This window comes from Alexandromys fortis, unplaced genomic scaffold (assembly GCF_014885135.2).
Source record: "Alexandromys fortis isolate MF-2015 unplaced genomic scaffold, M_Fortis_MF-2015_v1.1 scaffold_0, whole genome shotgun sequence".
Taxonomy (NCBI): domain Eukaryota; kingdom Metazoa; phylum Chordata; class Mammalia; order Rodentia; family Cricetidae; genus Alexandromys; species Alexandromys fortis.
The window spans coordinates 35,874,190-35,901,510 of record NW_026067949.1 but is presented as its reverse complement, the minus strand read 5'-3'; the positions used below and the strand labels follow the sequence as shown (position 1 = coordinate 35,901,510).

Below are 27,321 nucleotides of genomic sequence, written 5' to 3'. Positions count from 1 at the left end.
TTTGAGGACTCGTCTGGGATCCCCCAAGCCCACTTTCAACCTGCCAGTAAGTTTTCTATGTTTTGTTTCATGTCTCAGGTCTGTGTCTCATTTCTCATATCTTTCTGTAAGCAGGCCCAGGAACCCCTTAAGAGCCTGTAGACGATCTAGGCGAATATGCGAAAAGATCATAGGCGGGGTGCCTGGAGGAGATATCCCCAGGGCCCTTCTGCAGAGGGTGGTTCCCTCTGGTGAGATGTGTAGTGGTCTCAGTTCTGTGGAGAGACGTGCAGGTAGCAGTCTCAGTTCTCTGGTGAGACACGCTAAAGCGGTCTCAGTTGTGTAGAGAGACACACAAGTAGCTACCTCAGTTTGATAGAGGGGCAGGTCACACCCGCAAAACAGCTTGAGGCTGCCATCTTTGGTTTGGTTTGGCACCATTGTCCTGTGTGTCTGTGTGTTGTATTTTGTCCTGACTTAGACTGACGCTGATGATATGGGACAGACTCAAATTACGACTTCTTTGACGTTGAAATTGTGATCATTTACAAGACAGGACTTCAGAGATTAGGCCCGAAGCATAGGTCTTTTTTTTCCTAGAAGGGATAAGACAACAATTCTAACCCCAGAAAGCCTACAAACTCATGGAAACTGAACAGTCAACTACTGAACCACCCCTGGGTCAAGGAAGAAATAAAGAAAGAAATTCTGTTCTTGTTAATGCAATATATCCTACACCAACTGAGGGAAACCACAAGAAAGACGTCAGGAAGAGTTTTTATGTTGTCTGAAAAGCAAGAGAGATTTTGGTATGTTGTTTGGAAAGCAAGGGAAGAAGTAGAAGACTGAAAAAATGAAGAGAGGAAAAATGGATTAAAGGTCTATAAAAAGTTATAAAAGGTCAAAGGGGGATGTAAACTATGTTTTCTGTGGTTTATCATACTTGAAAATATAGACCATACTTGTTTTGTTGAAAAGTTTGTCTATGTAAGTTTTCTTGCAAGCATGGAGCTGAGACAGAAATGATCTGACTATTTTAATTGTCTCTGCCACGCATCACTGTTGGGGCCACATTTACGGACCTAACTTCAGAAATTTACCACTGAGCTCTGATTACTAAATTTGGGTTAGCAGAAATTCCGAAGACTTTTTGGTATAGATAATGCTAAAACTGCTATATGCTGGTGTTTTATTGAAAAGCTGGCTCTAGAATTGAATTATGGCTCTTCCTTTGTTAGACCCATGTTTTTTTACTTAAAATCTATGCATGGGTAATTTTAAAGAAACCATAAGGCATAATTCCATTTTAAATCATTGATTGACATTTTGCTAGAGTTAAAAAAAAAATGGGTGCCACATGATTTTACTGCCATCTTGATTAAAGGTGACCACGTGGAGTGGGCCTAACACATCTCCAAGATAGTTTGGATATATATAATTTAAAATATTAAAGCTAGGGGGCTGGAGAGATGGCTCAGAGGTTAAGAGCATTGCCTCCTCTTCCAAAGGTCCTGAGTTCAATTCCCAGCAACCACATGGTGGCTCACAACCATCTGTAATGGGGTCTGGTGCCCTCTTCTGGCCTGCAGGCATACACACAGACAAAATATTGTATCATAATAAATAAATATTTTTAAAAATATTAAAGCTGTACCTCAATTTTTTATACTCAAATGTACCTTGCTCTGACAGCTAGATCTTGTTCATTTAAGAGTCAGCCAGGTGGTAATGGTTATAAAGACATAAAGGGATCATAGGAAACAGCTGAGGTTTACAAATGTTTGACAGGACTAGAGTTCCAAAGAATGTGCAGTTGCAACAACGAACCTTAATAGTTTCAGAAATGCCAGTGCCAGGTGATAGTCACCAGAAGTACCAGCTATAGTGAAATGGAGCAGGCTGAGATCTAAAAGACAGGCTGTGTATATGCTGTCAAGGGTGGAAGCAAAGAAGTACTTTATTTTTTATATTCTTGATATTGCAGGAAGACAGTTAAGAGATTTTAATTTTTTAGGAAAAAATTAAATAAATTTATTAGACTGTGAGACATCTGTGGTATGAAATGTTATATTGTTAATATTTAAACTTAAAATAAAAGGCTAAAAATTAGGATCAGAGCCATAAGCACCAAAAGCTAACCAGAAATGGAAATGTTCATTTCTTGTGATGCAGAAGACAATGACCTAAAAAGTTTGATAAAGGATTTGGAACAGCGTCCAAGCCTATGAATCTCAATCTTTTGGAGGTTGTACAGGGGTAGTCTGGAACCATCTGCATGTCAGATGTTTAAATGAGATTCATAGCAAAGGCAAAACTGCAATTGTAAAATAACAATGGGAAAATAATTCTGTTAAGGAAAGATCACTATAACATGGAAAACTATATTAAAAGGTAAAACATTAAAAATATTAGCTAATGGTTTAAGAATATATTTCCTTGTTCAAGGCCTATTCAGGCTCAAAAGTGTATTGAGTCTCCTTATTTTGCTAATTTTGTTTGGTTTAAGCTATTTGGATAAACTGAGTCATGAATTTTTCTATTGATACTAAGAGGTTTGGATCTCCTCTTCTGGGGAAAAATGTTGTTTTTATGCCAATCACTCTGGGGTAATTGGAGAGTCAATGACCTTGTTAATGATAGAGAACAGAACACTCACAGGGAAGCTGGATGAAAACTTGTTCAGCTGCTCTCCTTGGTTAACAACCTTACTTTCAGCTCTAACCCGCCCCTAAATTATCTTGCTTCTTCTTATCAACAGACTTGATGGCTTTTGTTCAAGAATTGGTCAATACTGTTCAACTGATGGTATTGAGGTTCCAGTATCACCCCCTTGAGCCTCTGCACAGACAGGACCCATGATTGAGTCCTGTCTTGAGTATTTGTGATGGGGGAAAAAAGGAAGGGCCCAGGGCAGCTTTCCCAGGGCAATTTAGTACACACCTGCCAAGATGGGTTCTATAGATCAGCAGGAAGGTAGACCTGAGTCCCAGTTTGCCCTAGGGCAATGACAGCTCTTAAGACTCCCTCCTGTTCTCATTTCAGCCTGGGATCTGTTCCTTGCCATTGCAGGAGACAGCATTAATAGCTAGATATAAACTTGTTCTGTGTTTACCCTCAGAATGACTACTTCAGTTTCTTTATTAGCTACAATTCAAAATCATTACAGAATGTGGAGTTCTAGTCTTGTGAAAGCTGCTAACTTATTATAGACTATTAGGAAATACAAGTTAGTCAGCCATCTTTAAAGTACTGATATAATTAGTTACAGGAATAAGCCTTATTTAGTTCCCTGTATATGTTTTCAAAGTAAAACTTAAAACAAATAATGAGAAACAAAGTTTCTCTTGTCAGACATACCCAGGAGGCTCTCATACTTCAGAGTTCTGCAAATATGGCATTTAAAATAATGATTAAAAAGCTTATTACATTAGACAGAGACTCCAAGATCCTAGCAGTAACCCGTGGTCTCCAAAAAAAGATTATGAGACACCATGAGGTCTCTACCTGGATTATGATGATGCTGACCACTGGGCGAGTTGTCCCAGTGCAACACCTGCTTGCCAGGACCTGGTCCAGACTGTGAACAAACAGCAGGACCTTGGAGAACTGATTGCACCACTTTTGCCTAGACAAAATAACGTCAGTCTTTTCCATGTCCCTCTTCGACAGAAAAAAAAAATCACCTTATGGGCCTAGCTTAAGACAGTAAGACTGCTGTTCTGGATATTTCTGCCTTCAATGCTTTGGAGACCTGGGTATGACTAACTGTATATGGAGTTTGGTCCCTGTCATTTTTAATAGATTCGAAAATTATTTGGTCTGTACTCAGATATACTTTATTTATCCTTCTGAAATCTCTGATAGGATTAAGGGCAGCTACATCAGTTTAACAGCAAAAAGGTATCCAGATTTTTCCACAAAGCTATAGCCAACTTGTTAGCTCATTCTAAAGCTACCATACATGGTTCTCTGGACAGCAGAAAAATATACATGCTTCTAACCAAAATCTGTAGTTTTTGCTAGGACTCAAAGGCGTGAATCTATTCCTTCTTTTTACAGATATCTGTTATCTGCTCTTTTTTTAAATTTTAATTTTTGTTTCTAGTTTAAACTTAGCTCAATAGGCTTCCACTTGGTTGGCAGAGCATATTTAAGCATCCATTGCTGACGACAACCTGTTTTGAACTTCCTGAAAGCTGAAGTGAACCTGTCCGTTCAACGATGTCTGATGACTTTCAACTTGCTTGGACACGAATACCAACACCCCAATGTCAGCTTGAAGTAGTTGTGGAAAGGAACACATGGTTCCATGCCCCCTGCCCAAAATAGGTAGAAAGGCTGAAACAAGGAAAACCCCCTGGCACGGGGGACAAGATAACTACCTATAGTGCCTGTTGATATACTAGAAAAATAGGTTCAGAGTTGACAATTCATGGATTTATGAATTTAAGTAGTTTCATACCTTTTAAAACCAGGGGCAAGCAGGAACCAAGACTGGTTCCTATCATTGGTGCTTGTGAAGGGGGAAATGTAGGAGCCAGCCCTGATAAGCTAAACGTGAACAGATCACCCAAAGAAAGTTCTTTACTTCCAACCATCATCACCTGTAAGTGTGGGACTAAGCCATCAATAAGTTTAACAGAGGCCTGAGTCTCAGTAGTTTACCCTGAAGCAATACCTGGATGTAGGAAGAACCACAAACTGAGATTACCTGAGCACCACCCAAGAACAGACCATCCAAAGGAAATGCCTAATGTTCCAACCATTGTAGATAGGATCATCTTCCAGCACACATTCACCAGGACACCCCTAGACAAATGTCAGCCAATCAGGGGTCCTGAACCTTAGAAACCACTCATCCCAACTTTTAATGCTATAAAAACTTAACTCTAACTGAGCTTGGGGCTCTCCGTTTATTCCAATACGTTGGACATGCAGAGAGATTGAGTTTGCAAACTTTCATAAAATAAAGGCTCTCTGCTTTTACATATGGGACCCTGTTACCTTGTTTTTTTTGGGGGGGGGGACTTTCTGAATTGGAGCATAACAAGGGAGAACTCATCAGATAAAACCAATAGACAGAACTCAGAAAGACAGATAGTTAAGTACAAAGGGAGGCAGACAGACAGACACAGATAAGGGCAGTTCAGTGCTTAGATATCCTAAAATGAAAATAGATGCTAAGATTTGATGTCAACAGGTAGCAAGATTATCCTACCAATTCTTCCTTTCTTTCCAAAGTTGTCAAAAAATTTTCTGATATAATGTTCCTTCTTTTATCTAGGTTTATTGTATAGATAAAAGGAAGGTAACTAGTGTATATACATGTATATATTCTAACTGGTTGCTGTATCTCTCACTGTGTGTTAATAAATTATTGCTCTATTTCAAACAGAAGTTTAATGGAAATGTGTTAATATATTTCATTTTCGAATTCTAGTGATGACTAGGCCCAGTACTTTCAGTTCTACTTTAATCCTGAAAGTGCCAAACTCATGTTCCAGGATCAAAATGGAGCTGACTGTGGTAATCACTGGAGACTGCAATGCAAGATACACGTGAAGCATTCTGTGTGAGCGATTGTTAAAGGAAAGTATCGATTTCCATTTATTTTGTCTCTTGTTGACACACAATAGTGGTCACAGTCATGATCCTTTTAAAATGGACTGAAGAAGGGCTGTTAGGAAATGAACTGAGCCAAACAAAATGATATTTTGTGGTTGTCTAAATTTGATCCATTTTTCAGAGTTCAATGTCTTGGCTGGTAGAAATGTAGGAGCCAAGAACCTAACTAACACATTCCAGAATTAAATCTATCATTTGTCAATGTGGTCAATCGTGCTGACTTCAATCAGCTTGAAATGCTTTGGCAAAATTGGCCTTATAGTCCTTTGAAGACCAGAATTTTAACTGTGTTGAAACAGCAAAAATAATTTTATGTTGCCAGCAGATATACAGTCTTCTTCAAGAATACTTGTACCATTTTTTTCTAAGTTGTAACCCCCCCCCCAACACACACACACACACACACAGAGAGAGAGAGAGAGAGAGAGAGAGAGAGAGAGAGAGAGAGAGAGAGAGAAGCCAAACTATGCAGCAGCAAATGACTTGCATCACAGGAATAAGGCAGGCAAACCCTGTATTAGAGTTTTCAATTTCTAAAACATGTTGAACATTAATCACTGTTCCACTTTTACTAATGCCAGAGAGGTGAAAATTCACAAGTATCTAAATTCTTGTTGCTAATTCATCTATTAGAATACATAACTGAGATAACAAGCTTTATGTATGTTTTTATGTGCTAAGTCTAGCTGGAATACAAATTTCCGTCATGCCTGCTAGGGTGGAAGTCTTTCTTTACTATTGAACTATGCGCCACTGTGTGGGCATCGCAGGTTCCACATCTGTCACTCCTATGGGATCGGGAATCATCTACGTAAAATGCAAAACGTTCCATTGCCATCGACTTCTAGAAAGGTAATAGTGATGAAATTGCTTGTAGATTAGTTTTTCATGTATCCTCCAAACCCTAGATGAGGTCTCAGACTTGTAGAAGGTAAAGTAGATCACTCACTGGGTACCACTGCATGATGCACCCCCGCCAAGCCAACTGTCACATTCCAGCAGCACTCTGGTAATTGTAAGATTTCTAAGTTCAGATTTTGTGTCCCCTTGTCATTACACCTAAGTTTTGTAAATCAGTATGTGCTCTGTGTTTCCCAACATGGCGTATTGCTTGTAAATATTGAGACACATAGGTCATGCCGCATGTGAGGGTGTTCTCAGATTCCAGTCCTAGCCTATAGGTGTTAAGCTTATTGAATTTAGCCATAGCTCTACTGAAGTCACCATCTTCAGTTGCTGGTCAGTCAGGCTCTATATATGGTGCAGTAATCTTAAATTTTTCATAGAATTTTCAAACATCATATTTAACTTCCTTGTCATTTTCTTTATATGCTTTATCTAATTGGGACATTCTTTACAACTTTTCCAAGAAATTCTTAATTTCTTTATAGAAATCTTATAACCACCACCTCCAAGCTAGCAATTTTTTTCTGTCTTTATATATTCAATTTTTCCAAAAAACACTGCAAAAGCTTCATTCGGATCTCTTTCTTACTGTGATATAACTATTTGCTTCTGCTTTCTTCATGAAAATTCATATTCTTAAACAGAGAATTTATCTTTTTCTTTAATACATTAAATATCAACAAAGCTGTTCTTGATTGAACAGTTAAACTGGTTATTATATGTATTCTTTCTAATTGTATTCAACTTATGAAGTAATTTGTCTCAAAATGTATCATCTATCAATTCTTAAAGTTGCATAGTAAGTAATATTATTTATATAATAGAAAAAAATTTATGAAAATTTATGAAGGAACATTCAGTTATTGTCAAAGCCAATTTAGGTTTTAAGTACTCATGCTTTTAAAATTTCAATGTCTATTAAAAATTTAGACGGGGTACTATAATGTGATATCCTATGAAAACAAATGATTAAATGTTGACATAATTCATATCTCACTCTAATAAAAAATATTATGAGATTATATAATATAGGCTGAAGAAATGGCTCAGTGGTTAAGAATGCCTACAGCTCTTCCAGACAACCAATGTTCAATTCTCAGCACCTACATCCCAGCTAAGAAACAGCTATAACCTTGAGGCTTCCTCTGGCCTCTGTGGGTACTGAACACATGTGGTGCACAGATATACATACATGTATAAAAAAGCAATTCCGTAAAACAAAAGTTAAAAACAACCTTCAAAATAATATTAAAGAAAATAGTATATACTATATAAGGTGATTTATATGAGATTAATAACTTTAATATTAACTATCATTATTACAATTTAATACATAATTTATTTGAAGAAAATTACAGGTTATAAACTAACACTTTAAATATTCATTTGGTTCATGAATATAATTGTGTATTCTTTTCACTGGATGTTGTTTCAGAATACTGCCTTTTTAAATATATTTTAAGTCATATAAACCATATAAGCTAGGCCTTCTTTTCTTACAACTATTAATAATGATCCACAAGAGGAATCAACTCAGATATTGGTCCTGGCCAAATGTTTTTTAGAGGAGCAAGACACAAGCATTCCTACTCATTCTCAAATTATCTTGCTTACCCTGATTGCTCTTTGGGCTGACGAGGGAGGGGGACTTGATTGGGGGAGGGGGAGGGAAATGGGAGGCGGTGGTGGGGAAGAGACAGAAATCTTACATATCCAATCTTTAAATATGTTGATCTAGGACTTCTGGATACAGACTATATTATAGTTCAACCCTTGACAGTTCTCCTGTGTTTAAAGATACTCTAAAGCCTACTCAGCCTTCTCTTTCATTGAAAACCCATGTTCTCTTTCTTAACCCTCTATGTGTATAAAATCCTATCATTCCAGAAAGAAGCAGAAGCAGCCAACTTAGCCAGTTTTTGACTGTGAAAACTATCAAGCACCTGAACTCTTCCTTAGAATGGAATGTGCATTGCTCTGTATTACAATATGCTAATCCCTCCACACCACTGGGATCTATGGATCACACTTATTTGTTGTTTTTTCCAGGCGTCCGTTTGATAGTATTTAATCTACGTATTAGTTCTTTAATCTTCTATGTAGCCAATCCCAGCTTCCATTATCCCAGTTCTAACTTACCCTGTTCATAAGATGACAGTATAGCATTCATTTGCCCAAAATTGAAAGCAGGGAGGCTACAGAGAAATTTATTGAGCAAACTTTGATTTTTTTTTTTATATTGACAATGGAAAAAGAAAGAAGAAGTGATTTGAATCACTCAAAAGGATATGTCATGAATGCCAGAGTTCCTGGCTAAAATTACTAGGGGAAAAATACCAGGAATATTTAAAGCTAGCAGTCTGGTTACATGCTAGAATAGTCCTGCTTTGTGGTACATCTTACCTTAACTTCCACATGTGCCATCAATACTGCAAAATTAGTGAGGTGGTTACAGGAGCATGTAGTATGTGTCTTGTTTGTAGTCAGGAGTCGACAGCCTTGTGTTGACCAATAACCTGTCATTGTGCGCTTGGAATAGCTCCAAAATGAACAGTTAGGGTTGAAATTTTCCTCTGACTGCTACGGTGGAAAAAGATCAATAAAGGCAATAACTATTTTATGATCCAGCAAATGAAGTAGGTACTTTCTTTACCCACAGCACAGCCTCACACTACGTTGTAATCCTTACAGAGGTGTGTTTGGTATTTTCATATTAAGTGGCCCTCATCAATTTGGAATGAAATTGAAGAGCTGTTATTTCTTGTGTCTGATCAGAAGTGAGATTTTTTTTTCAACACGGATGATGCCAAAACGATGTTACTAGCAATGTTTTAGGATTGTACTGGTTTTTAAATTTCAAAGTAAAGAAGCCAACTGTTGGGGGAAAAAAACTTCTATAAGGAATTTTTTTGGTGTTTACAAATCTTTATAACATTTACAACTTCTAGACTTGTATATATGCAAAAATATATCTTCACACACCGACATGATTGCTTGTAATAGTATTGAAGTGCTGCAGCTCAGTTAAATTAAGTGCATTGCAAGCTCTTTTAAGAACTGTGCAGCTCATATTTAGAGTATATAATATTATATTTATATTACATCTAGACACAATAATGTTACTATGGAAAAATTAACATATCACCATTTCATATAGAGATCAGTTTTATATATCTTTCTGATTATTTATGAAAACAATCATGACTATATTCATGAATGATATACTATGTAGGACAAACAAAAATATTAAAAGAAAATTAATAGATTTAATATTCATTCTGTATCAAATATAAACAATATAGAAAATGAAACACGACATGTCATTTTCTTACCTTGATATGTTTAACAGTAAATACCACAGGATCGGCCAAATAAACTTTATTACTGAACTCCTTATTTATTGCTGCTGTAATCACAGGGGAATTGACGATAACAGAATGATTTGTGGACATGGCTTCTGTGCCCAACTTCATACTGGCATTCTCCGTAGACAAATAAGGGCCCAGGTTGTTATACAGGACAAAGGCTACTCTAATCTCCCCTAAAATAAATGCAAATGTGAATTAGAAATTTGAAGAAGCTGATTAGTTTTTACTTCTTACTAGAATTTGCAATTCTGATTAGGTAGTAGTCAAAACTGTATAAAACACATTCGTGGATATAAAATCAAAGTTGCTTGATACCAAAGTACAAAGTCACTGATGAGGAAAGGGAAATTGAATACTGTTGAAATCATTATATATCACTTCTTTAAACACTGAGTCTCAAGCACTGTCTCACTGTATACTTGAAGCTGGATTTAAGATGTTTCATAGACCCAAAACCAGAATCCAGAATCATAAAGGTTCTAAAACAAAATGTAAGATAATCTGCTTCTACCTTGAAGAAGATAAAATAATGCACATAGCCTCAAAACCTATCAATAAAAGGAAAACTGAACTTCATCGAAATTAAAATTATGAACCTATTAAAATATATCATTAAGAAAACAAATATGCCCACTACAAACTAGGGGACAATAGGAAAATGACAACATTATTCTGTTTGAATAATCAGAACATCCATGCCAGTTAACAGAATGATGACAGAAGATACTGTAAACAACCCAAAGACATTAATGGGCACTTTAGAAAAGAATATAACAAAAACCATTATATATATGAAAAGATTATATATGAAATCATTAGCAATTAAGGAAAGAAAAAAATTAAAACTACATTTGTAATATTATTTTTCATGCCATGTCATTTATACAGTCTTGGACTTGGACTCTTATACGCTGTTGATGGGAATATAAAATATTTCAGTGACTTGGAAAGATTTTGACACTTTTTATAAAACTGCATACATATTGGCCTTTCCTGGATAAGTGAGAACATTTACCACAAAGAAAACAATTTGTATGAGGCTTTTTACAGAATCCTTATTGATCATAGCCTCTCTCTTGAAAGAAATCAAATAGTAGAATAAATATATTACATTAATAGAATATACTATGTGTCAATACAACACAAAATACTAGTTAATGGCAAATCATGACTGAATATCCAAACAATATTTTGGATTACTTAATCTAAATAGAAAATAGGTCACATAAGTGATTCTGGATAAATGACATCTAAGAACAGAGTGATAATAAGAATGTTTCATTAGGAGAAGAAAAGAGAATCAAGGAACAGTAAGAAACACCATGGAAATATATAGGAAACATTTAGTTTCTGGTTGGTTTTCTATGTATTTTATGTTTTATTTATAGAGGTAAATACAACTGTCAGATTTCTCAAACATTCACTCTGTTTGTAATTCATTGTGTTTTAATTACATTTCAATGGGATTCTTTTACTTTATTTTCTTTTTTCAGACAGGGTTTCTCTGTGTAGCTTTGACTATCCTGGAACTCACTCTGTAGACCAGGCTGGTCTCAAACTCACAGAGTTCCATCTGCCTCTGTCTCTGTGCTGGGATTATAGGTGTGCACCACCACTGTCCAGCTTGCAATAAGATTTTTTAAAATAAGGATGCTATTCTTTTATTTGCCCAAGAACTTAATAATCATTTTCTTTTCAGGTCACTATTTCTACAAAGTCATAAAGCTCTTTGTCCTTATTCCCCTTTGTAATATTCTCTTATAATAGTTTTTAAAGCTAACTACTTCCTTTTCCTTTTGTCATATTTTAATTTTTATCATTTTCCCATGCCCAATGTCAAACCCTATGTCTTGTTTCTACCATAAGGTCATAATTTGCCAAGAAACCAATGCTACTCTGACTAGTACAACTAAAAAGATCGGAAAGCCAAAGTGTCTATGAATTGAATTTTAAGGTCAAATAGAGAAAGAGAACACTGGGTCAAATGAGACATATTTATATGGGGGGGGCAGTTAAAGAGGTATAATCATAACTGTCTTGTACCTCAGCTGTACGTATATATTTATGAAATTCCTTGCTCTTAGGAATTTAAATACACAAAGTAGAAAAAGGGTGGTCTTTTTGCACCTAGCCATGCAAACAGATTCTTTGGGCACTCCAGTCAGACACATCCAATCAGATGCAATGAAAATCCCATTACTTAGATTCATATCTTGCTTGCTATTACACCTGAGAGGATTCTTATCTCACCTTTATCTCTTAAGATACCAAATCTAAATAATATTTCCTCATTAAATACTTATCTGTTACAGTAGAAAAAAACTAATTTTTCTTCTAAATTTAGGATAAAATTTATGATGCTTGATGGCTACACTTAATTTTTATTCAAGCGTTTTTTTCTTCTCAATATTAGTGACTTTTATTACAATTGGCTCATAGTCAGGTAATAAGTCATAACAATTCCATGTAGTGCTCAGTGGCATGTTGTCATTCCAACTTGTTTCATCGGTGCAGGAAATTTCACATAATTGTTACAGAATATTCACACCAAAGTGACTTGATGGGGCTTAAGATGAAAACCTTGCACACCAATGCAATCCATAAAATAAGCAAGCCACTCGATATAGCTAATGTAGACATATTTATGTCCTCTTTAGCATCCTGTTAGGAAGTCTATCCAGTTATTCATTATCATCTTTGTAAATTCATTTGCTTTCCCATGTCTTGTTTACAACACTATGGCTACCAGGGTGATGACATCAGACATGGCCCCTGATCTTGAGGAACTTACTGCCTGGAAGGAGTAGGACAATAAGCAGACAGGTAGTAAAACAAAACGAAGAAAAGAAAAGAAAAAATTATTTGAAGCAATATTGTCTTAAGTATGGCTGAGGGGAGAGGGTTAAGAAATAGTGATCCACCTAAGAGAAGAGTTTCCACTAAAAGGTAGATTTACTTTTTAAGAGTCAAATGATGTGCCTTGCTCAATCATCCTCAGAAGTTTCTTCACTCAGCAGATGGGAACAAATACTGAGACCCATAGGTGGACAATATGCAGGAAATGAGATCTTGGAGACTCAGTAGCTCTAAATGGGATGTCTCCATCAAATTCCTCCCCTCAGGGCTCAGGGAACCACACAGAAGAGGAGGTGGAAAGAGAGTAAGAGCCAGAGAGGATGGAGAACACCACTAAAACAAGGTCCTCTAAATCAGCATGAGCAAAGCTCATATGAACCCCCAGAAACTGAGGCAGCACGCACAGGGCCTGCAGTGGTCTGCGCTAGAGGAGAAGTGGACAGATGACTTCATCCCTATGCAGAAACTACCTCCAACTGTTAACCATTTGCAAATGAAATTTTAGTTTTTCCCAAGGCAGTCTCACTGGGGAAATAAACTACCTTAAGGGCAGGCTGCATACCCAGTAGTAGATGGCCAACAGAAAATGAACGCAACAGCAAGCACTGGAGGTTTCTTGACTCAAAATTCCACATCAGAAGCTATTTTCTTGTTAATTTTTTTCTTTTTTTAACTTTTATTTATATATGTTTCTTTTTTTTTTTTTACCTTACATGTCCTTTGCATATATATGATGGCTTCCAGTTTAGGGTTTTTATTGGATTCCTGAGTGTGCAATTAAGTGGGTCCCTTGTACCCTTACTTAAGCCCCTATTCCTCTGTTTGTTTTGTCCTCTTTTTATGTTTTATCTTATTTTTTATTTTTATTATCCCTTAAGAGCCTGTTTGTTTTTAATAAGTAACAGAAAGGGGCATAGATCTGGATACGGGGGCGTTGGGAGGAGTAGAAGAAGGGGAACTCTTAATAAGAATTAGGGGAGAGAAAAAGCTATTTTCAATAAAAGGGAGGTAGAGTCAAATGATAGAGAGGCTGCTGTGTACAGCAAACCCTGTCGCTGAATCATGCCGCTTTGTATGAGGAACATAATTAAAACTATTTAGCATGGATCATGGTCATGCTGGAGAAAAAACATGAAGTGGGGCAAATAAGACAGGATGCACAAGACAGGCAGCTGTAGGCCTCCCTTGGTAATGGAGCTTCATTCTCGGAAGTGAACTGGTGAGATTTCCATCTGGACAGGACTCTTTCTCGGAGGGAAATACTGTTGCAGAGAGCAGAATTTACTAAACCAGCTAGGAAGTGGATACAAATGTCTCTTTTCACGGTTCACAATCTTACTGCTTCCTCAAACATTTCCTTAGTCCAGGCCGTGAGACTCTAATGATTTATAAGTTTACTCATAAATGATTTTAAATGCTTTGACAACATTATATTCAGATGATAGAAAATTTAAGCCGTTGCTAATATTAAGGAGATCCTTTTTGGAGCTATTCTGCCTGTATGAAACAGCGGTTCTGAATGGGTTACACTAACCTCATGTCATCTCCACATCACTTAACAAGCTCAAGGGTTTTCCTGCCTTTGTGACAAGGATTTGTGAAGTTAGGAATATGCTTTGTTCCATGAGGTTACTTATATATTGTACTTTATTATTTTTTGAGTGAATTTGATTTAACAGTTACTTAAGCTGACCTACATATCCTAGTTCCATCCCCTTGAAGCCCCCCTTATAGTCAAATTCAATGACTGTTACTACTGGAGGGTGGGGGCAGAACTTGGCAGAAAATTTGAGCTTTGGGGTTTAGAATTTTCTACATATTCAAGTTTCTGACAACCAACAAGAGAAAGAATGTAACAGAGAATTTTATTCAATATATATATATATATATATATATATATATATATATATATCATTGTTATATTGATGGCCCTGTAGATAAGAAGAGGAAAAGAGAGAGAGAAGGAGTAAAGAACTCTTACATGACAGATTTAAAAGCAAACGAATAGACGGGCAACTGCAGTGAGCACAAAAACAAACTCCAGCCTACCGTTCCGGCCATTTTGCTTTAAAGTGTTTGCTGAGAGCTGGACGGTACTTCCATGGCCCATGTTTTCGGGAAATTTCAGGTCCTCTAGGTTCCCTTCTGTGCTCAGCCGTGCAACTTCTAGTTCTGTTCACAACAGAGAGGTGTCAGCGTCCTATGAGGGATCTGGCAAAGCTACAAGAATCTCCTTAACCACTAAACTATTTCTATATTCACAATTTCAGGGTCCTTGGCCTATTTGTCATGTTGAAGTTGCTTAATTTGTATGCAAGGATATGGTTAGTATTGTCGTTTTCTTTAAAAAAATAAAATCATCAAATGTGCAAAAATTACGTAAGTAATACAAATGTACAATACTCAAACCTAATATTTAAAATTCTAATCCAAGTCTTCACATGTTGTCTTTTCTTTTAAGTTAATTTTCAAGATATTATCCCTATTCCATGAATTATGTACAAATCCTCTGTACTCCAGAGATGTACTGTCACATCTGTATTGATCTATCTACAAACCTAATAAAATTTGAAACAGCTTAATCAAATCTTCTGAAAGAAAATTGTTAGCTACATCCTAAAACACAATAAAAACAGATTTATATTTATGGGAAGGGATGATACCATTTCTAAACATTAACATCATCACTCAAAGGACTTGTTTCTTATAGATCATAACTCAAGACAGGTAATCCTCACATTAGAAGGTCACAATAGTAAACAATATGAAATCTACATACATACATGCCTACATAAAAGTTCAACTACTAAACCTCACGGATGTGCTCTCATATTGGAATGCCCTACAGAGGTTAACATGCATGAATTCTGTTCCTGTTAAACTGAAAGCTATTTGAGAAATAGAATAACACATCCAGCAAACCAAAGCACTGCTCATGATTGGGGCATCAGATTTTTTTTTTTTAAATCCTTTTTCTGCTATGCAACCGACTCTAGCCCTTCTGTCTTGGCAAAGGTCACTTACGAATATTGTCTGTATTTTCCCTGACAATATCGGTCTTCAAAAGGTTATCGGCTAACACGAAAGCACTCTCCTCCACCGTGTCGAGCAACATGGTGGCTGCACGGAGTTGGTCGCTTGTTGTCAGGTCTCTCCAGGCATTCAAAGCTTGCGGCTGAAGGAGGTTGTTAACTGTCTCGACCATCGCCTGTGAGGGGACGAACAGAAAGGCAGAAGTCTCTAGTGGACCCGCATAGCTGTCAGAAATCCAGGTGTACATGCTGCCCAGCAAGCAAGGAACAGCAGTGTGCATGAGATCACTATTGTCCCAGCCTCCCCTGTGACATGCTACAGCAGAAGCATTCATTATTTTTCTATGAATCCCTCACTGAGACTTTGCAAGCCCGTAGTTGTCTTTCTTTGAAGGGCAGCAAATAGAGCCATGCTTGCTTCTTAGAATCGACAGCAGAGGCTCCAGTAAGACTATTATCATAATTAAACGATTTGGCTGAGGAACTAGTGACACACAATTTAAACCAACAAGTTTGCATCCTATACAGAAAATGGTTTGCTTTTGCCCATCCCCATAGAAGCTGATGCTGACCACAGAAGAGACTGAAAAGATGAGGTGACAGGGATTTCTGGCCTACTGTATGAGGACTCAGGGAGCAAACACCTTTTTTTTTCCTTCCTTTTTCTTCTTTTCACCTCTTCCTCTATCCCCAGACAGCTATGAAAATGTCACAAAGGGGAAAGTATCAAAGCTCTCACACTGTCAAGGTACTCTGAGTATGTTGCATGGTGTGAAACCTTAACACTGTTTACCATTCACGAAGAGAGTAAACAGTTGGACATCACTACCTATGGCCCCGAGGTGTTTCTGTTTTCTTTACAGAGTCACCGTATGTACACATCAACTCATAGAGACAAGGCATCGCGGTTCGCATTGCTGCATCCAGAAGAATAATCTCTGTAGCTACCATTTATATATTCCCTGTGGTTTCCTTTATGTGGTAGGTTACAAAGAGAAAACAGCTCTCCCAGGAAAGCCTTGGGTTTCATTCAAGCAGAGAAAGCAGCAAAATAGAAAAATACAACACCTGCAGTTTGAAAGTGATCGTGCCTGAACCCATTCATTACTAAGTATGCCTCCAATGTAGATGACACCACGAACTATCAGCATAGACACAGTCTCTAGGCACGACACGACTGCTTTAAAACAGGATGCACGTTGTTGACACATTGGCAAAGGGATTGGCTGAAATGGGAGACAGATCCTTTACACCGCCGCATTTTCTTCTGGCTGGTGTTTTCGTTGTAACCAAGTAACAACTGTTAACAATTCAGCTTCCTAATGAAACACCTTGGCTGCCAATTAACACCAGCCTCAAACACTAATTTGTTCCTTGATAAAGTTGCTTTGCTTGATATTTTCCAAGCTACCCCAACTTCTGGCCAAATCGACATCATTAGAATTTTAAGTAAGAGAGTCTTACAACTTCTGTAGTTTGCATTATTAAACATGTACACACACTTTGCAAACCACCAAAATGACATTTTTTTTGTCAATTTAAAGACTGGATACATTTACTATGTATGCTTAGCTCTGTCATTCTTTCTAGGTTTGAAGTAAGACCTGATAGTCACACAAAAGCATATCCAAATATTAGCTGATTTCCAGGAAGTCGCTTGTCGTAGTAAATGCCAAAGAGCTATACCTAAAAGAGGTACCAGTAGATAAAACAAATGAAAAGGTCTAAGTATCTTCTGAAGCCAAACAGAGAATATGGACCAACGGAGTGCAAGGAACATTCTTTATAAGATTAGATGATCTCTGGAATTTATCCGTAATGCTCTGAAAAAAAAAAAATCCCGCGAGCAACTGAAATTATTCCTTGCCTTGACAGTGGTGCAGACACTTTACCTGATAATGATCTTAACAATGATGAAATAATCTGATATTGATTATTTTAATCTTACTTCAAGAAATGGTTGCTGAGTATACTACAGAATTTCTGTTCTCCCCTCTGTTGTTTTTAGTTATTTAATTTAAAACATTGCTAACTGGTAAAAATAGAAAAATGACCAGAATGGTCATCTCTAACAATGCACTCCAACGATCTAAGTATGTTTCAAGATGGAGTGATGAAGCAAAGAGAATGCATAGAGGAGTCTAGAGAAGGAGTCAGTAATCAAACCTCCAAACAATGAAAGCCCCAGGAACAGATGGCTTCACTAGTGAACTCAACCAGACATTTAAAGAATTAATAGCAATTCTTCTCAAGCTGTTCCAAAAAGTTCAAGAGGAGGGAACTCTTCCAAATACATTTTATTAGTGAGCATTACTATTCTGATACAAAAGCCTGACCCAAGCACCAGAAACAATAAAACTACCAATCATATCTCTGATGAATGTGGACGCATAATTCTTCTACAAAAGGCCAGCAAACCAAACTCAATAGCACATTCAAAGAACCATACATTATGACCAAATGTAATTTACTTCTAAGATGAAAAGATAATTCAACACATAAAATAAAATGATGTGATGTACACCCTTAGCAGAATAGAGGATAATGTCACCTGATTATCTCAATAGAGAAAGAAAAAGCCTATAACCACAATTCAGCACTTTTCATGATTAAAAGCCACTGACAAACCATGAATAGAAGGAAATTAGCTCAATATAATAAAGACCATATATGAAAAACCCTCCAATAACTTTACACACAACACTCAAAATTTGCAGTATTGTTTTTTTTTAAGATCAAGCCCACTATAGGCCCTACTACCTAACATGATTATTTCAGACCATAGCCAGAGCAATTAGACAAGAAAAACAAAATAAAAACTACTTAAATTTGAAGACGTAAAATAATACTTATTACAAATTATAAGGAATTCAAGAGCCTCCATTAAAAAAAAATCAACAATAACAAAAAAATCTGAAAAACAATCTCAAGAGACAGTGTAGAACACTGCTTTATCTAAGCACTGGGTCTTTTGATTAATACTAGTTACTGCTCAGTGATCTTTGTTTTGCAAAGAGCTGCAAGATGAAATATTTCCATAAGAACAAGTTTTGAATACATTTCAACAATCTTATCTTCCCAAACATGATAAAGTTTTTAGAGAAGCATTCAATTTGGAGGTTAAGCAATACAAATAACTTTTAAATTTTTTTCTAAAAAAGAACAAAGTAAAAAAATATTCTTAATGAGTTACTAAAAAAAACCTAATTACTTAGTTTGCCTTTAAAAAAGCCTGTTCATGTGCCTGTCAACACTTAAGTATGAATGGAGGAGGGGTTCATGGGCCCTAGCCTTAACAGATGAATGTATTGGACTAGGGTGATTCAAGGAGAGATAAGTTACTGCTTTCATTTGTGTAGCCAAAGGCTACAATAGACTTTTCCAATCTAATGGTCACATGGATGGCTCCGGTCAAACTTCTGTGCTTGACACAACAAACCTAAAAGTCATAAATTTTCAAAAGAAAAATGTTAGGGATGAGGCAAGGTTGATGCAGATGAGAAGGCTTGGGGAAGAAGATAAGCAACATATATCAAGATGTGTGTGTAAGAGAGAGAGAGAGAGAGAGAGAGAGAGAGAGAGAGAGACTATCTAAATTAAAAAATAAGTAAATCAATGATTTCCAGCAAGTATTAGCACAAGGACTCTTGCAGCTTTTTATCAGAGTAGAAACCTTGGAATCACACTTCTAACACTGGACAAAGAAAGTAACTTCTTAGACCTTATGTGAAAATCAAAGATGATTATAGCTTAATCGTATATTCACTTTCATTTGATACCATACTATAAAGAGGAGGAAATGAGTCTTCACTGAGTAAGTGCAATCAAGATCAATTCTTCATTTGCTCTGACAGCCACATCATTGTGACAACTGGTAGAAATAAGTCTTCTGCAATGCAGTAATAACTTCACGTCTTACATGACTCAACTCCTAGATGGTATATGACTCAGTGCCTTCAAGAACAAGAGAGTAGTGACCCATGAAAACATGAAGAATCAGAGTAGAGAGTCATAAGATGCTGACCCCTTCCTGCTGAGGAACCAGCACAATGTGGTCCACTGTGGCAGTTTTCTGCTTCACACTTTTTAAATTTTCTAAAAGCTGGTGGACTACTTGTTGCCACCTAAACAAAAGTCCATTATATACCCACAATTTTCTCCTGATAGAAAAATATAGATATTTGATTTTCCTATAATATTTATATATTTATCATTTCATCATAAATGGTAACATCAAATCACAGGATGAGTTTTGTTATTTCTAAAACCAGGCTGATTTCTACTCCTTTCTGCTTTCCATAGAATTAAGCTTGTATATACTATAAACACAAACTGAATAATAAATATACATTGACTTTCTTTAAAGTTACAGCACATTCTTGGACTTCAAAGTGCAAAATCAGAGCTCATTGATTTTTTTTTCTGATATAAAAATTTAAATTCTAAGTTGGAAGAAAATAAGGTTTGCCCTGGCTTTGTTTTATAGAACTTTATAATCTCACCATTTTATAGGACTTTTTATTTAGTATATTCAATGCTGGAAGGGGAAAATTACCTGGTTGTATTACAGAAATTTAAGAAGTAGATTATAATCAACACTAACTTTGCCAGAAACCAAGTATAAATTAATCTATCTTTTTTTTGTGTGATTTTTGGTTTCGTTTGATTGGTTGGTTGGCTGCTTGATTTCTCAGGACAGGATTTTTCTGTGTAACTTTGGAACTTGTCTTGGAACTTGCTCTGTAAACCAGGTTGGTCTCGAACTCACAGAGATATGGTGTGGGACAATGGTCTGTATTCTGTCAATTATATTTTAAATAAATGCTGATTGGCTAGTAGCCAGGCAGAAAGTATAGCAGGACAACCAGACAAGAAGTAGAGGCGGGTCAAAGAGAACAGGAGACTTCTGGGAAGAGGAAAGCTTGATCTGCAGTCCTAACCCAGCCACAGAAGAAGCAACGTGTGACTGCCTTCCTGAAGAAGGTACTGAGCCATGTGGATAGCATAAACAAGAATAATGGGCTAATATAAGTTATAAGAGTTAATAAGAAGCATGAGCCAATGGGCCAATCAGTTAATAACTAATGTATACCTCTGTGTGATTTCTTTGGGACTTAACGACTGTGGGAACCAGGCAGTACAGAAAACTCAGACAACAGAGCCTCTAAACTGCTGGGATTAAAGTTGTGTATCACCAGCACCTGGCATAATTTATCACTTTACAAGTATTAAAAACTAAATAGGAGATGGGCACTAGAAAATTTCATTCCATTCTGTCATGGAATCTCACTGGACCTGAGAATAAATAACACTTTCTATCAAATTAATAAAATTAAAACTACTCATGCAGTTAAGTCACATTCTATTTTAGTTTAGGAGAAAACACTGATAGATATTCCCCTTCACATTATATAGTTGTTCACTGGACTCCTTAGACATTGAACCATTTCTACAAAATCAAGTTTGAATGAAATAATTCACATGGCCTTTAGAGATTGATGAGTATCGTGGACAGTTTGTTTCTGGGCAATATATTAACATTACACAACATATTCTGAACTCCTTTCATTTAATTTAGACCTTAGACATATTTGATCATTTTTTTTCTCATGGCACATGGTTGTGGAACATTGTTAAGAACATTTTATGATTCTACTTTCTATATTTGAATTGGAAGCTTTATTTATTTCTTAAAACTACTGTGAAGACTTTGGGGGGGGGGATATAGCTATATATTTTTGCAATGACAATTTCTAAAAGACTTCCAAGAGGATCTGCTTGTGAAGCAGCCTAAGATTTCTTAGCAATACCCAAAGGAATCATTGGTGAGAAACACATCACTGACACTTATCACCCAGGTGAGCATTAACTCCCAGGCTAGAAGGCAAGCAGAGCCAGAGGCGGAAATTATTTGCCCTTCTTCCTACATTTCAACGGCACAAAAACCAACAGCTGAAGAGAAGGATTGGTGAGAGGATGAGTAAGTTTATCGCTCTTGCAATTTTCTCATAGAAGCTTTTTAATCATGAGCTCAATCACTTTCTAGTTCAAGTTTCACTCATCAAAATTTAGTCTGCCATCAGAGAAACCGGACAGAATTCTTCCACAAGTGAACCTGGTCCATTTTCTTTGTAGCATGTATCATTCTTTAAAAGGATCTCACATATTCCTTTGCATCTATGGTTATTTTGTTCCTCCTGCTGGAGAGAAAAGAACCTCACAAGGGTTGCTCTAGGCATCCTTTATAATGGCCAAAACCAATGTTCAGTGACTGCTTTCTGTGTGCATGACATCAGTGAAAATTTATACTTTTAGCCAGCTTTTCCATTTATACCTGTGCAGGCAAAAATCTCTGAAGGCAATGGTTGTCTGAGGTTAAGAGCAAAGAAGATAATAAAGGGTGACATATATTAAATGAATATATTTCATGGCTTCTTATCTCAGACATGCAACAACAAATGGGATCTCTCCCTCTGTGTGGGCTGTTATAACAGAGCACCTTAGACCAGGTTGTTTATGAATTACCATTTTACTATTCACAGTTCCTGTGGTTGAGCGGGGCAAGATCCAAGTAAAAGCAGACTCGGGGGCGAGGGAAGACCTGTACACCCTTATGTGATGGCTGAGAGAAACAAACTCGGAAATCATTCAAGCAGGTTCCTTACTCTTGACCTAAGCGCTTTCCAGATGGTCTGCTTCCTGCCCCCACAACGATGGAACTAGGAGAAGATGCGAAGATTCATATTACAGCAGGCTCCTAGTTAGAGCTTCTTCCTGTTAGACAACTTCACTTGTATTTTATCTGCCTTTCTCACTAGACTATGTCCTTTAGGAGAGAGACACTTTCTCAGAATATGTTTTGGGTCATTAGAAGCCATTAGACAAACATAACTTACTTTTATTATGAAATAATTAATGACAATAAGAAACAATAAGAAAAATGAAAGCATATATATATATATATATATATATATATATATATATAGTTTTTGGATGTGTTTCCTACAATGTCTTCAGAACAATAAAGGAGCAATATTCCCAGGGTGTTGGAGAACATAGTAAGTTAGAAGGAATTAAAGAGTCTGTTGGAACTCAGGGGGGGGAAATTCCACCTGCACTATACATTCCCATGGTGAAAGCAAGTCATCATGAGTAACAACACAGTTACTTTCTTTGATTACTTCTTAGTTTTCATTGTTTCGGTATAAAATTTATCAATCAAGAATAAAATAAAGCAAACATTGAAAATCATGCTCAAATCTGGCTTTAGATATTGATTCAAATCAAAATTTTAAGGGTCAAATCCAGATTTGATGTAGTTCAGTGCGGTGGCTACAAATGTGATGTGCGAGGAACTACAGAAGGCTCTTGAACAAGATTAGGGAAGAGCAAAAAAAAAGAAGAGACCATGCCTTTGGGTTTGGCATATGCTCCATGGTAGAAGATCAGCACAAACATACTAAACAAAATTTGTGAGCTAAACACCCACAGTAAATCATAAATTTCTGTTGGAAAGGTTAAAAAAAAAAAAAAACCAGGTGCACTGCATTCAAGTGGGGATTAAACGGTATATACTTGATTTTTAATGCAGAAAGGACTTGTGTAGCTAAGAGATAAAGTAAGGAAGATGATGACATGACAGAGCAACGGTACTCAGCACATCGGAAATTCAAGAGCAAGGACCTAAATGATACACAAGTTTAAATTAAGAAATTGCTGACCTGCTTTTAAAAACTGATTAGCAATCAAAGCAATATTTCACTCCTAAGGCTGGAGTATTTAAGAGATCTGGCTGCTCTTCCAGAGGACCTGGATCCAATTCCCGGAAACCAAATGGGGGCTCACAACAATCCGCATTTTCATTTCCAGGGAATCCAATGCCTGATTCTGGCCGCTAAAGGTTTCTAAAGGCACATGTGGTGTACAGGCACACATGCAAAAAAAAAAAAAAAAAAAAAAAAATAAAGAGAAAAAAATTAAACAGAAAAAAAAAATATAAAAAAAAAAAAAAAAAAAAAAAAAAAAACCATCTACATAAAATAAATAAATTAACAGAAATAATACTTAATTCCTTACTTTAAAATCTGTTTTTGGGTTTCTCCTGAATGCAGCACCTTTATCATATTAACCACCATCATGCTGAACAGCGATCCTCTCATCTTCATAATATTTACATTCATGCTTAAACATTTCTCCTGCCTAGACCTCAGAATACATTGGGGAAGAGAAATAAAGCTTCAGGGCTTCTCTGCTATCTCACACTGTGGATTGGTTTAACATATAGAACTGTGTAGCATATAACGGCACTGTGGTTAATATCAGATCCTAAAAGCAATGTTATCTCTCATTTAGTGAGACCAGCCATATGAGTGACATCATGGCCACTTCAATTTGTTTTAGTATACTTTTTGATGTTTGTACAAAAACTAAATTATTGAATGACAGTTTTAAAACTATATTGACATCATTGATAGGTATAATACTGTATATGTACATTCATATATAGATATAATTTACATTGATTTATAATTTTAAAAATTAAAAGAAAGTTTTCTTGTTTTTACTTTTGACACAAAGTTTATCAGCTGAGAGTAAAATAAAGCAAAATATTGAAATCATTCCTGAATAGGGCACATTGTGATTCAATCTGGATTTAGATATTGATTCAAATCAAAATTTTAAAGGTCAAATGTTCAAAAAGTCTTCAAAACAGTTTATAACTTGCAGGTTTTTTATTAGAAGTCAAGTTGAGTGACTGATATTTACACATCTGATCAATAAACCAAAGGTTCATTTTATAACCACTGTCATTTAATATTATTAAGCCTATAAAAATGACTAATCCCTGAACTCCCTTTTATATTAGAGTGAAGTATTGGCATTTTCAAGTCTTAATTAAAATTAGATTGTATAACACAACTGACCTTAATATAGTAATAAGAACCTTTAACAGAACATGAAACTAGAATTTTGTAGAAGAGAATGTTTATAAGAGCCCTTGTGGGATTAAAAAAAAAGTATTGTTTTCAACAAACTATGTAATTGCATTTCTTTAAAAATGTAGTTTAATTGAGGGCGAAGTGATTGAGTGCTGTCAAGGCAATCTGTATTATATCACAGAAATTAAATACAGCTATGGACTTGATTCTCGCCTTGCTGCAGACTCAAATTCATTCAACAATGTTAACTGAGCACCTTCAATGTGGCAGTCAATCAGAATGCACTAAAAAACGACAGCTGTTCTCCCTTGCCTCCATGAGATAATATAGGGAGGGCAAACAATTAAGCAAGTAATTAAAATCCAACATGACATGTACTGTAACAATAGGAACAGGTATAAAGACTATGAAAAAAACTCCATGAACTCAGACATTTTCAAAACCGAGGTTCAACACTAGCAAAAGAGGCAAGGCATGCGGCATATCCCTTTTAGCACAGAGATAAGAACAGGGTAATGAAGGAAATGAAAACAATTCCTCATAACAGAACAAAAAGCACAAAGATTCCAGTAGCAGTAATGACGAGCAAAATCTAGATTTTAAGAGAATTTGCAAGTAGTGTGAAGAGATTTGCAATTTTACCTACAGGCAACAAGAAGTCACTAAAAATAAATTTAAAGGCAGGACATTGCATGCATCATCAGGATTCATGTAATCCAGACCCTAACACAAATGCATCCAACTTTAATTTTCTCAAGAAACCACTAAGGTACAAATTATTAGTATTGTCATGTTTCAGAGAAAATTGTGACCTAGAGAAGTTAAGTAACTTGCTAAAAAGCTAATTAGCAAACAACATGGGGTAGAAGTGGGGTTCAAAGCCATGCATTCTTTCTCTGGGGATGAAGAAAGGCAGAGATTTCAAACACATCTGAATGATTTGCAGATTAATTAAAACCAGTTGTTAAAGGAAAACAAGAAGCTTGAAGCATGGAATCTGTGGTAGACACTAAGGAGGCACTCAGTTAAAATGAGAGAAATAAAAAAGAACGGTTGTGGTTTTATTCTTGAAGAATAGTGTGTTTAAGTGTGTTTGTATATTAAGAGATTGTGAGGAATTTGGTTAATACAGATTTGCCTATTTTGATTGGATTTACAAAGTACTTGAAAGACACCAGTTAGAAGGATCTAAGTAAGTCTGAACATTGCAGAATTCTGCTCTATAGCTAAGGCACCGCAAATTAAAGTAGATTGATTGAAGTCACTGGAATATCTAACAGTTTCCAGAATAATTGAGTACATACAGAAGAACTGATGTCACAGAACCATTAGCAACAGATGGAAATTTGGGGAAGTGCAGTTGATAATTTCTCATTAAAAAGTCTATAGTAAGAAGTCAAAGGGCATAATGTAGCAGGCAGGTATATAGCACTTTTGCTGAAAGGCATTGACTTCTTTCTTGAGACTTCAGCTTGAACAGAAGCAGGACCAAAGCTTGGCAGCTTGCCCACACTTTGCATCTCTCTTCTTTGACTCCTGCTTGACTCTGCATAAGAATGTTAATCCCTCCCGGAGCGTCTGCCTACCTAGCATAAGTCATCTTCCTCCAAAGCTGAAGGCACAAAAAAGAAGATGATTGGCCTAAACCTATAGTTGCCTTGGATACCAGGGAGAAGAAAGCCTCATAGTATGCTCTTCCTCCCCTGCAGAAGAGAGCAATTAGGCATGAATGCAAAGCTGTTCCCCCCAGAACAAAAGGAATGATCTTGTAGGAAATAAATTGGTCCATTCCAGTGATGATGGTGGTTTAAAAAATAATATATTAGGCAATCTTGCAGGAGCTAAGCCAAGCCAAGGGCAAGTTGAGCCACACCTTGACAAGAACCGCTTAATTTGCTTACTTTGTGCCCTTGTTCCCAGTTTATCTGCTATTTAAGCCCAAGGCTCATGCCAGCACCTATTGGATAAACTCAAGGTTCCTGGGTCCCCTTTATGTGTTCCTTTTCCCCAGCATGCTTAACTCCACATGCTTAGCGCCCAGTGCTTAACTCCTCTCTTCTGCGCTTCATCACTATGCATCTCTGAGCTCTATGGTGGATTACACCACAGAACGTAAGTGGTTGGAACTGTCAGAACTACTATAAAACACAGGTTACAGAAGGGGACTGAAATAGATCTCTCTGCTACTGCACCTTCACAGTTCAGAGATCATCCTTTGCTATGGGGTGAGTTCAAGCCCTGCCTAGTTTACACAAAACCCTGTCTTAAAACAAAGCAAAAAACCCCATGACCAAAAGAATAAAGAACTAGAATAATAATTCTTCAAGTGGAAACATCAAGTCTTGACCTCAGGCTTTCAATAGACTGATTAGAGTGAGATGCAAACAGTAGATACAGGAACAGAATTCACTAACTGAGATAGTGGAGACTGAACATAAAAACGAAGATAGAGGATTCAGCTATGCATAGAAGGCTTTTGCTGCCTACTGCTCAACAAAGAAGGATGTTGAAAGGTTAAAAAGAACAGGACTTACAGATTTTAAAAAATGGTCTGATTAGGGGATAACATTTGTGATCACAGGCATCAAGATCATAGAGCTCTAAATTAATGAGGTC

General features: G+C 36.5%; 1 protein-coding gene across 6 annotated transcripts in view; it reads right to left on the bottom strand.

Annotated features, from left to right (window-relative positions):
- Nucleotides 1-27,321, bottom strand: part of Adgrl3 (adhesion G protein-coupled receptor L3) — a 734,036-nt gene that overhangs the window by 117,263 nt on the left and 589,452 nt on the right. For all 6 annotated transcript variants that reach the window (XM_050149593.1, XM_050149588.1, XM_050149591.1 and 3 more), the window contains 4 exons: nt 15,759-15,942; nt 14,784-14,906; nt 9,843-10,051; nt 8,914-9,090 (listed from right to left, as the gene is read on the bottom strand). In XM_050149593.1, coding sequence (XP_050005550.1) covers nt 8,914-9,090; nt 9,843-10,051; nt 14,784-14,906; nt 15,759-15,942 — 693 coding nt within the window. The remainder of the gene's footprint in view (nt 1-8,913; nt 9,091-9,842; nt 10,052-14,783; nt 14,907-15,758; nt 15,943-27,321) is intronic.